This window comes from Myxocyprinus asiaticus, chromosome 3 (assembly GCF_019703515.2).
Source record: "Myxocyprinus asiaticus isolate MX2 ecotype Aquarium Trade chromosome 3, UBuf_Myxa_2, whole genome shotgun sequence".
Taxonomy (NCBI): Eukaryota; Metazoa; Chordata; class Actinopteri; order Cypriniformes; family Catostomidae; genus Myxocyprinus; species Myxocyprinus asiaticus.
In genome coordinates this window covers 9,046,889-9,059,406 of record NC_059346.1, presented here as the reverse complement: position 1 = coordinate 9,059,406, position 12,518 = coordinate 9,046,889, and the positions used below count along the sequence as shown (strand labels likewise).

The 12,518-nt window shown below is 37.1% G+C and overlaps 1 protein-coding gene across 7 annotated transcripts in view; it reads right to left on the bottom strand.

The window, feature by feature from the left end:
* LOC127430360 (RING-type E3 ubiquitin-protein ligase PPIL2-like) overlaps positions 1-12,518 on the bottom strand; it is a 67,784-nt gene that overhangs the window by 40,763 nt on the left and 14,503 nt on the right. For all 7 annotated transcript variants that reach the window (XM_051680108.1, XM_051680115.1, XM_051680107.1 and 4 more), the window contains exon 8: positions 2,060-2,135. In XM_051680108.1, coding sequence (XP_051536068.1) covers positions 2,060-2,135 — 76 coding nt within the window. The remainder of the gene's footprint in view (positions 1-2,059; positions 2,136-12,518) is intronic.

Genomic DNA, 12,518 nt, shown 5'->3' with positions numbered 1-12,518 from the left:
TGAAAACATCATCCCAATGGTGAAGTACGGTGGAGGGAGCATCATGAATTGGGGATGTTTTGCTGCTTCGGGGCCTGGACCGCTTGACATCATTGAGGGAAAAATGAATTTCCAAGTTTAACAAGAGATCCTACGGGATAATGTTAGTGCACCAGCTGAAGCTCAATAGAAGTTGGGTGATGCAGCAGGACAATGACCCTAAACATCGAAGTAAATCCACTACAGAATGGCTTAAAAATATATATATATAAAAATCCAGCTTTTTGAGTGGCCCAGTCAGAGCCCAGATCTTAACCCAATATAAATGCTGTGGAATGACCTCAAGAGACCAGACATACTAAGAATATGGCTGAGCTGAAGCAGTTTTGTAAGGAAGAATGATCCAAAATTCCTTCTAAACGTTGTGCAGGTCAAATCCGCAGCTACTGGAAATGCTTGGTTGAGGTTTTTGCTGCCAAAGGAGGATCGACCAGTTATTAAAACAAGGGTTCATTTACTCTTTCCACAGCACTGTGAATGTATAATGGGATGTGTAAAGACATGAAAGATTATAATTGTTTGAGTGTTGTTAGCTTAAGTACATTATGTTTGTCTATACTTGTGACTTTGCTGAAGATGATTTCACATTTTATAACCATTTAATGCAGTAAACCAGTTAATTCCAAAGGGTTCTCATACATTTTCTTGCCACTGTATCATGCACTATAAGTGATCTTATTGCACTAAAATACATTTATAATGCCACAATTAAGCAATACAAACATAAGCAAGAGTGATGTTGTACAACAGTAAGATTAAGAGTTTGATATTGCTTTAATACAAAAGTTCTATAAAAAAGAAGTTAATATCCAGTAACTTACATATTAGGCACAATATGACCTGCACAATATTATTTTGTCTAATTTTGCTCTGCTAATGCAAATAGTCCTAAAGTATTATAATGTGTTATTATTGTGGTTTCACGTATGATATGAAAAATATAGTGGATTACAATGTGTATTCTTAGGTATTACTTTTATAATGCATTCTATTAACAGGCTTCAAGTGTTACCAAACACATATCTGAGGATGTTTCGTAATCATAAATGGACAGAAAAAATAAAAATAACTTGTTAAATTTTTAACATTTGTTAGTGTTTACATTTCTGGAGATTAAAAATTTTGACAAACAAATCAGCCATATAACATACAATCATCTGCAACAGCACTGCAGAAAGTGTTGCAGTGCTGTCAGTAATATGGAACTTTCTGGCTAATTTAAGACTGACTGGTCAGCAAGTACTGTATGTGGTGAAATACACACACAGTTATTACTGCCATGATGGTTATTTTTAACACACACAGCCCTTCACGAATTCACATAATTTGCCTTTCACACATTCATTCATTACGCTCAGCGAATCCTTAGTGAATTGCATTGGGTTCTACCTCATTAACCAATTAATTTCCTAAAATCATCATGGTTGGACTAATGCAAGTAATATGGTTATGTAATAAAAATTTAAAGCGTAGTGACAGTAATGTGAAAATAGCACACCTGTGCCTGCAGCTAAATTTGTCTACTCTCACAGGTAAAGTCTGAATGATTGGCAGGGGATGACGGGGAAATGTGAGCTTGTCTGAATTTTGAACCAAAATCCTCTCCATCAGAGCCTGCATTCAATCAATATCTTTATTTTTTTATCCCCTTTTCTCCCAATTTGGAATGCCCAATTCCCACTTCTTAATTGTTTTTAAATTATCACACATAAAATGCCCCTACTACATGACATATCACAGAACTTGTTGTCCTGATGTTAGAGTCGAATTCAAGGCCACATCAGTAAAACACAGACAGTAAAACACTTTATTTGTGATGTTCTACTTGTGAAATGAATGTTCTTTTGAATTAGTTTTTTGAAATCATTCGATCCAACCGACAGGTGAATCAAATGGACAGGTGAACTGGTTCAATGCAACAAATTGTCTAAAACAAACTGATTCGAATTGGACTTTGATTGAACTCAACTTTATAATAGATTTGTAAACATTTGGCATTCAAACACAATAATGAACTCACCAGGGTCAAGGACTTTCAAACTGTTTTTCACATGGAAGAAGTTGGAGATATTAAATTTGTCCAGATTTGTAGGATCCTGGAATATAAAAGGACAAAACGAAAGGTTATAGGAATATGTTACATTATAGAACAGCTGACAAACTAGGGGTGGGCGAAATCATACAAATTATTTCACAATATTCATATAAAATTTGGACAGTAACAAAATGCATCATGATATACATATTTTATGGAAAGGTAATTCAAAAACTGTTAAAAAAGACAGGAAAGAATGAAAGGCCCTTTTGATCAATTATTATTATTATTTTTTTCTCCCCTTTTTGGAATGCCCAATTCCCAATGCGCTCTAAGTCCTCGTGGTGGCGTAGTGACTCGCCTCAATCCGGGTGGCAGAGGACGAATCTCAGTTGCCTCTGCATCTGAGACCGTCAATCCGCACATCTTATCACGTGGCTTGTTGAGTGCGTTACCACGGAGACATAGTGCATGTGGAGGCTTCACGCTATTCTCCACGGCATCCACGCACAACTCGCCACACGCCCCACCAAGAGCAAACCACATTATAGCGACCACAAGGAGGTTACCCCATGTGACTCTACCCTCCCTAGCAACCGAACCAATTTGGTTGCTTAGGAGACCTGGCTGCAGTCACTCAGCACGCCCTGGATTCGAACGCGCGACTCCAGGGGTGGTATTCAGCGTCTTTACTTGCTGAGCTACCCAGGCCCCCACAACCGTAATTTTTATAATTGTAACATATTTCTACCAGTTATTGTTTTTTTTAAATGGATATATCACCAATCCCTGATGTAGACAATATAATTGAACACTGTAATAAAACTGAAACAGAAAGACAAGCAAACGCACTCTAATGTAATAGTTGTGGCACAGTTTTATCAGTTTGCTAGCTGGATGGTTTTGGGGGCTTGCCCACTGAAACGCACACTCACAGAGGACAGTTCAGGACCTTGTTCCCATCTCTCTCTCTCTTTACCACACACTTTTACTTAGACTTCTGTTGTTTTCATATAAAGCTAATTATAAATACTATAGTACATACTAATCTAATCATATAATTTTCAGAATAGAAATTTTTTTTTTTCATGAATATGTGGTGATATGTATGAAATGTTCACAAAGGGAGGTCAAATTTAGCTAAATTCTGAGGACAATTTTGTACCCAATCTATAGGGAAGTACACACACATAACCACATACTTTTATTTTGTAAACACTACAACCATCAGTCTTATTTTGATAAAAAACTTCTAACTCACTGCATCTCTGTTTCTCTCTCTAACACAAAATCACGTGACCAAACACACTAGCGTCATGCATAGATTTCCTCACAGAAATCTGTCCCTTGTTACATAAGTTTCTTTCTAACACTCTGTTCAAATTGATTTACAGCCAGGCTTAACATAATTTTAGACAATTACCAAATGCAGCTGGAATATTTAATCCCATCAATTTAGAAGCAGGCTGTGATTTATTCATAGATTGTTTGGTTCCTCGATCAGTTTTTCATTGTGAAGGCATGTTTGAAAAGATGTAATGTATTATCAAAAGAATATTATGGATTCAGTACAAGTTAAGCTGCCTCGATAGGAAATTATTTTATCGCACTAAAGATGATCTGTGTAATTTTTTACATTTTTTAAAATCCTTTCTCCTTAAGGGGTCTGGGTAGCTTAGCAAGTATTGACGCTGACTACCACCCCTGGAGTCGTGAGTTCAAATCCAGGGCGTGCTGAGTGACTCCAGCCAGGTCTCCTAAGCCAGGGTTTCTCAAACTTTTTGAAACCAAGGACTCCTTTCATAACCTCAAATTCTTCGTGGACCCATGCCCCACCATCACAACAAATATGATATTATTTACAAGAAGTATAAAAATACATTTAAATACATATGATATAAAGCGTTGGGCACTGCTGTCCTTTTGTGTCGGGCTTCTGTGTGCAAAGTGTTTCAATTACATTTACATCCAGCGATTCTACAGTAAGTTACAAGTGAGAAAAATAACAATACAAACAATTCATATCAGACAGCAAAAACAAACCCCATAAAATGAAGTTAGGGAGACAGTCCGTTTTAGCGCCATCCGCAGGAGGAAACTTCACCGAGAACATTACAAAGCTCAAACAGTACTGTTTTTTTTATTTTTTATAAATGAATATGATTTCCCCTTATAGTCAAAGCATGAGTTTACACATGAGTAAAGCACCATATTATTCTGAAGAAAAATAAACAGTTGTGGATTGATTCATTAGTTTTTATTTGTTACTATAATATCACATTATTGTTGATAATTAAACATGAGTAATACAATAACACAATTGAATCATTATTTGATATTTCAAATTATTGTATCATTAACTGTCACTTTTTGCTTTTCTGCAAATAAGGAAGAACTGGAGAATAAAACGTTTTCATAAGTATTCCTACATCTCTCTTCCGTTCAGCAGCGAATGGGATGCGATTTATAATCACATAAATGGCAGTTATACTGAAGTTGAAAATTATATATAACGCATAAATATAATGAAATGAATTAATATTGACCACCACTATTAGATAGATGGTATGGTTAACAAAGGGACACTGTGTGAGGAAATATATGATCGTGCTTGACGTGAAGTTGGATCGTCAATTGTCATATTATACTAACTTATAATATGACAGTAGCACACTTTATCTTGCAAGATTAAACAAAATAATAAGTATATGAATTCAGAAACGGTGACCTTGCTAATCCAGTACTGGTCAGTTGTGGCTTGTGAATATTCACACTCATTGTGGTTGATATAACTTGAAATGCACATTGTTAAACCACTTCTATTTTTTACTGGATGAAGTAACAGCTCTGTGTCTCAATGTATGATGGATATTGTCCAATGTCATCCGCAAAAACTCCTGTAAATAGTCATTTCATCTTGAAGCAAGATTAATTCACTAATCAGTCACTGTTACCATGAGGATAAGCGGATTTTCCTACACTTAAATTTGCGGTCCAGAATCTACAACTCTTTTTATATAGGCTGTTTGAATATATTGTTCAAAACTTCTGTTATGTCATATTTTTATACTAGTCAATAGCTTTATATCAAGTCACTATTTGTATTACTTTTTATTGCCTATTTGCTTACAACATTGCAACACAATGTTCAAGGATTTCCCACAGACCCCCTGGCTATTCGAAAAGGACTTCCGGGGGTCCGCAGACCCCAGTTTGAGAAACGCTGTCCTATGCAACCAAACTGGCCCGGTTGCAAGGGAGGGTAGAGTCACATGGGGTAACCTTCGTAAAATTCGGAACGCGGAAAAACGGAATATACCCAGGCCTTAAGTGAGCCATTCATAAGTTATTAAAGGTGCACTCAGTCATTTTTTTCCTCATTAAAAATGTTTTACTCCTAACAAATTGAATTGTAATTTTGTAGCATATGTATAAAATCATAACCACTCACATGAGATGAAGACCCCAGTCATATCAGTAACCTTATAAAAGCTGTTTTATTCTACATGGAGAGGGTCCACTTATGGGGGCTGCCATGTTAGGATTACACAACCAGTCGAATACTACTCACTTAATCTCTGTAACAGACCTGTTATTGGACCCTTTCACTAATGGATTCAATTAATCATGGCTGACTGTGAAAAGTAAATTTCTACAATGGCATCTGAAACTGAAAACTATTGATTTTGAATGATGCTGCATCCAGGCCACTAGGTGTCAGTGTAAGTGCATGATGACACAAACACAAAAGTTACTGAGTGCACCTTTAACTGTAAGACGTTTGTAAGTTAGTAACTATAAGTAAGCCATTTGTTATTAAGCCCCATTCGGATGGGATTTGTTTTCTAAACAAAGTTTGAGTTAGAATTATCATCACCCGACGTCTGAGATTTTATGTACAGATTCGGACAGGACTAAAGATCTCCATGTCTGTTACGGAGGTGGGAGTGTCTGTTTTCTAGTTGTGGGCGTTACAGAAGGTTAAACACATAATTTAAGTGATAAAATTAACATATCTTTTAAACTTTCAGTTTAAATTTAAAATTACTTATTTTAAATATTTATTTTAAATAATTAATGTATTTATTTAATTGTTATATATTAATCATAAATTTGCATGAATTTATAAAAGTGGCTGCTTATAATAAACCCAATGAAATAATAAAGAATAAATATAATTTTAACATTACTTTACTGAGCGGAGAAATTGAGGTGAGTATCTGACCAGATGCTGATATTACGGTGGCCAGTCTTAGCAGATTTGTCTCTCCTTGTTAGTTTTATTTTCTTATTTTTCGTTGAATGGCAAAAAACCTATATCCAAATTGAAGGTCGCACAGCAGGCGGAAGATTAGCGTGCATCTCCCATATAAGTATGATCTCAACGGTAGTTCATGTAGGTCAAAATACATGAGGAAAAGCATTGTGAAAATTCAATATCAGCAATCACAGACATTCGCCTCTCAGAGAACCCTTGAGTTAGCCGAAAAACAGTAGGTAATTTGCTTTGGAATTTTTACAGAGGTAGTGTTAGAAAAACACAAACTTGTCAGATTCGGACAGGATTAACATCAAAAAGTATGTCTGTTAAACACAAATTTCCCTAAAATCCTTAGAGAAAACTAGTCCCGTCCAAATAGGGCTTTAGTCACTAAGCCATTCGTAAGTTAGTATCTATAAGTAAGCAATTCATAAGTTAGTAACTACAGAATACGTGAGCCATTCGTAAATTAGTAACTATAAGCTGTTCATAAGTTAGTAACTACAGTATGTGAGCCATTCGTAAGTTAGTAACTATAGTATACTTGAGCCATTCGTAAGTTAGTAACTATAAGTGAGCCATTTGTAAGTTAGTAACTATAAGTGAGCCATTTGTAAGTTAGTAACTATAAGTAAGCCGTTCATAAGTTAGTAACTACAGTACGTGAGCCATTCATTAATTAGTAACTACAGTATACGTGAGCCTTTCATAAGTTAGTAACTATAAGTGAGCCATTCGTAAGTTAGTAACTATAAGTAAGCCATTCATAAGTTAGTAACTACATTAAACGTGAGCCATTCGTAAGTTATTAATTATAAGTAAGCCATTCATAAGTTAGTAACTATAAGTAAGCCATTCTTAAGTTAGTAACTAAATTAAACGTGAGCCATTCATAAGTTAGTAACTACAGTAAACGTGAGCCATTCCTAAGTTAGTAACTATAAGTAAGCCATTAATAAGTTAGTAACTACTGTAAATGTAAGCCATTCGTAAGTTATTAATTATAAGCAAGCCATTCGTAACCTAGTAACTATAAGTCATTTGTATGATAGTAACAAGTAATTCATAAGTTATTAACTATAATTCATTTGTAAGTTATTAACTATGTAATTCGTAAGTTAATAACTAAAAGTATGCCATTCATAAGTTGATTTCCCCGAAAAGTAAACACTTTCAAAACATTGCGCTCTGTTTTTTAAGAATCCAGACATAGATTTAACCACTGGAGTCGAATGGATTACTTTTATGCTGCTTTTATGTTATTTTTGGAGCTTCCAAGGTCTGGTCACCATTCACTTGCATTGTATGGAGCTACAGAGCGGAGATATTCTTATAAAAATCTTTGTGTTTAGCAGAAGAAAGAAATTCATACACATCTGGGATGACATGAGGATGAGTAAATGATGAGAGAAATTTCATTTTTGGGTAAACTATCCCTTTAAGGTTTTAAGTGAAATAACCATATTAATGAATGTGATGACTATATAAACATTTCCATTAACTACTGAAAAAAAACTGAGCAGATAATTTTGATGATTGTGGCCTCTCAGGAGAGCCTGTCAATCAACGAGCACTTTAAAATGACCCAGGATCAGCCTGACTGTCTCTCTTAACATCTGTAATCACTCCATTGCATGTGAACAGGCTGTACATTTAAAAAGACATTTCAAAACACCCTAATCATACAAAAAACACAGTATGTTCTGTCCAATCAACATGCAGGCACAACTGTAAACATGACCATTCATGTACAGTGGCCCCAAAATGTATTTAGACACTTAAAGGGATAATACTTTGTCCAAATACTTTGCAGGGTCACTGTATATAGGCTGTATCTCAAAACCTAGTTAGCTGCCTACCTAGACGGCTTTTTTTTTTTTTTTTTTTTACAATAAAATGTTTGAATGCGCCAATGATGCCCAAAAATGCTGTCTAGGTAGGTAACTAGGTATGGTTTTGAGCTGCAGCCATTAATGAAACAAGAAGAGAATGGCACAATGCAATTAATGTTCCCATATAATTTTATAGAAAAGACAGTTTCATAGGAGGTCAAGTGATGCCATGCAAGAAGCAGACGTGTGAGCGAAGAGCTCTGCGCACTTTACTAAATTTTTGATTATTTTCATGTTATAATCTGGTGAAATTTGATACACCCAGTTACACATTTGCTCTTTGAGGTAAAACATGGCAAAGAAGTCAAAATCCTCGGGCTCTGGAGACGATAAAAGGCACTTACATGTTCAGGATGAAAGCCCTGACAGGCCTACAGACCGGGAACTCGATTTGGATGGCGCGGCGGGATAGGTGATCCAGTGTCAGTTGTCCAACATGTCGGTGATGCTGACGAAGGTTCTTGCTGACTTGGAGGAACTCGCTGTAATAGGTCGATCGATTACAGAGATGGAAATAAAATTCTCTGAGTTAGTTACAAGAGTGACTGATGTTGAGAGACGAATCGATTGTCTGGAGTCTTCGGAGAGGGAATTAACCGCTAATCCGCCCACGACCAAAGTTGATTTGGAACATCTCCTTGAAAAGCTTGAAGATCTTGAGAAAAGAAGCCACAGGAATAACGTTCGAATTGTTGGAATTCCTGAGCATGAGGAGGGTGAAATTCCTAGACGAGCTTTTCCCGTGTCTGCTCGACATAACAGGCCATAAACTTGAAATCGAGCGAGCTCACCGTGTCCCAGCTCACAGATTTGCTGAGGGAGAAAGACCCCGATCAATCCTGGCCAAATTTCTGAGATCATCCGATAAAGATCTTGTGTTGCGCCAGGCGAGGAGCAAAGGGAAGCTTTCTTGGAAGAACCATAATATTTTCTTGTTCCCGGACTTTGCGAGTTCGACAAGAGAGAAACGCGATCGGTTCAAGAAATGTAAGAAACTCTTACATCAGTGAAAGATTACTTTTGCTCTGATGTATCTGTCCAAACTGAGAATAGAAACGAAAGACGGTCGCAAAGTATTTACATGTCCCAATCAGGCAATGTCTTTTATAGAATCAATGGGTGAGTAAACCATTAGGTGTTTCTCATGTGAGTGGGTCGACTCGCTGTATTAACTCTGGCTTTTAAGGAAGCTGGGCGTCATTTTGGTTTCTTTTTTCTTTTTGCGTTGGCTCCGTAAAGTGGTTGGAGTTTGTTTTGAGAATAACACTTTTCCTTAAAGAAACTTTTGCATTGACGAAAGATTACTTTTGCATTGAAGTTCCCAGCCAGTTTGAGAGTGGACACTACGGATGACCGCAAAATATCTACATGCTCACACAAAGGATGTCTTTTATAAAGTTGACGGATTGTGTAAGTCATGGTATATACTTTTATGCGGCCTCCGAGTGAATTGACTCGACCATCCGGGGAACCAGGATACCGGTTTTGTTTCTTTTTGTATTGCTTCCGCCTTGTTCTATTAAATAACACTACTTTGGAACAGCTGTGGATTAATCTGTTCATTCTTCGTGCTTATTCCTCCTGCTGGCTGGAGTTTGTTTTGTTGAGTATATTTACGGGACATTGGAATGATTACATCATCCGCTGAACTCATAACAGCTGGCTCACTGAACATTCGTTTGTCTGTCCGAGGAATCTGAACGGTTTTATATCAGCTGGAATTTGTTTTGTGGAAGATCACACCTTTGAGACAGTTCTGTGAATGAATACACGTTCTTTGTGTTCATTCTTCCTATTGGCTGGGGTTTATTTTACAAAGTGTTTTCTGTTATGTAATTTTGCCTCACACATTTGTGAGGCAAAATTGAGCAATCCGATGGCAAAGTTGTCGTGGGGGCTCATGAAAGTTCATGGACCTTTTGAGTTTAGAGAGATTGTCGCCGGTTGGCTCTTTCATGCGCGGGGTTAATGCGCACATTTTTCATTTTTCTGTTTGTTTTGTTTGGGGGGAAGTTCGGGATCTGATTGTTTCACTAAAGGGGAATGTGGTATGTATAATTTTGTTTTTGACACACAATTTATTTTTTCTACAATATCAAAATGTCAAATGTTAATATGAGTGGATTGTCTCTCTCCACATGGAATGTAAATGGGTTGGGGCACCCCATAAAAAGAAGGAAGGTTATTACTTTTCTTAAACTTAAGAAATATGATATAGAGTTTCTTTAAGAAACACATCTCTCCCCGCAGGAAGCTGAAAAATTTGGGAAGATATGGGGTGGACATGTTTTCTTTAGTGCTGGCTCAAGTAAGAGCAAGGGAGTCATTATATTGATTAATAAACATCTACAATTCAAATGTCTCAAACAGACTAATGATAAATTAGGTAGAGTAATTATTGTTTTAGCTGAAATTCAAGGGCAAAGGTTGATTTTGGCTAATGTTTACGCACCTAACGTTGAGGATCAGGGCTTTTTTATAGATCTTGAAGGGATGCTGCAAACCGCTGGCACCCCTCATGATATAATATTGGGAGGAGACTTTAATCTTTTGATGGACTCAATCCTTGATCATAGTGAAGCAAAAGTGTGTAAACCCCCTAGAGCAACATTGATGCTTCATATGATGTGTAAAAATCTTGGTCTTACAGATATTGAGACTTCTGAACCCATCTGGTAGGGACTATACATTTTTTTCATCAGTCCATAAGATTTATTCTAGAATAGATTTTTTTTTTTTCATTTCATCTGTTGTTGATTGCTCAATTGGAAATATCTTAGTCTCAGATCACGCCCTGGTGAGTTTAGAGGTGTTGCCATATACAGAGAAAAAGAAATCATATAGTTGCCACCTTAATGTGTCCCTTTTGCAAAATCCTGATTTCCAACAAATGTACTTCCAAAGGCACTTAAGGCGGTTCTTAGGGGTCGGATCATACAGTATGACTTATTCACCAAAAAATCCAAAGCACAAGAACTTGTGGAGTTGGAAGGAAATATTAAAAGTGCCGAGGCAGAGCTGAAGCGCCGTATGTCATCTGATGGCCTCAGAGAATTGACCCGACTGAAATATAGATATAATACTATTTTGTCACAGAAAGTGGAGTTTTGGTTATTCAGGGCAAGACAGTCATACTTTGAGTCGGGGGACAAAGCAGGAAAACTTTTGGCTAGATATATAAAGCAGAGAGAGTCTTTTTCTTCCATTCCCTCTGTGAAATCTGCGGGTGGTGAAATATTGATCTCGGCCATTGATATTAATAATGCTTTTAAAGAATTCTACTTTGATCTCTATAGTTCCATGTCTTCGTCTACTGATGAAGATATTAGGAACTTTGTGGAACCATTAGATCTTCCTTAACTGACGACTGAACAAAAAAATTCTCTTGACTCTGAGATAAATTTGGAGGAGCTTGATGGGGTAATTAAGGCCTTGCCTACAGGCAAGGCTCCAGGGCCTGACGGCTTTGCCTCGGAGTTTTTCAAGTCTTATGCTACAGAACTGGCTCCACTTTTGTTAGAAGTTTATACGGAATCATTAAAGAATGGAAAGCTTCTGCCAACCATGACACAAGCCCGGATCAGTCTGATTCTTAAAAAGGACAAAGATCCAAGCGAGTGTAAAAGTTACCGCCCAATTTCCCTGATCCAGTTAGATGTAAAAATGTTGTCAAAAATTCTGGCTAATCGATTAAGTAATGACATCACTTATACATATACGTCAGGTGGGGTTTATTCGAGGCCGTAGCTCTTCTGATAATATTAGGTGTCTCATCAATATCATGTGGTCACTAGCGAATAATCAATCTCCGGTCACTGCCATCTCACTTGACGCCAAAAAGCCGTTTGATATGGTAGAATGGGATTCTCTTTTTAAGATTTTGGAAATGTATGGGTTCAGGAGTACATTTATTGGTTGGATTAAGTTACTTTATAGACACCCTGTAGCAGCGGTACAAACAAACAGATTCATTTCAGATTATTTTACTCTGGATAGGGCCACCCGGCAGGGTTGCCCTCTTTCCCCATTATTGTTCTGTCTTGCCCTGGAACCATTAGCAGCCGCGATAGGAAAGGAGGAAGATTTTCCAGGGGTGATTGCGGGAGGTGTGGTGCATAAGCTTCTGCTTTACGCAGATAATATTTTATTATTCGTCTCCGACCCTACTAGATCTATGCCTTGCCTCCACAGAATTATTAACTCCTTTTCCAAGTTCTCAGGATACAAAGTCAATTGGTCTAAATCCGAAGCTTTGGCTTTGACAGCATACTGCCCAGTAACGGCCTTTCAG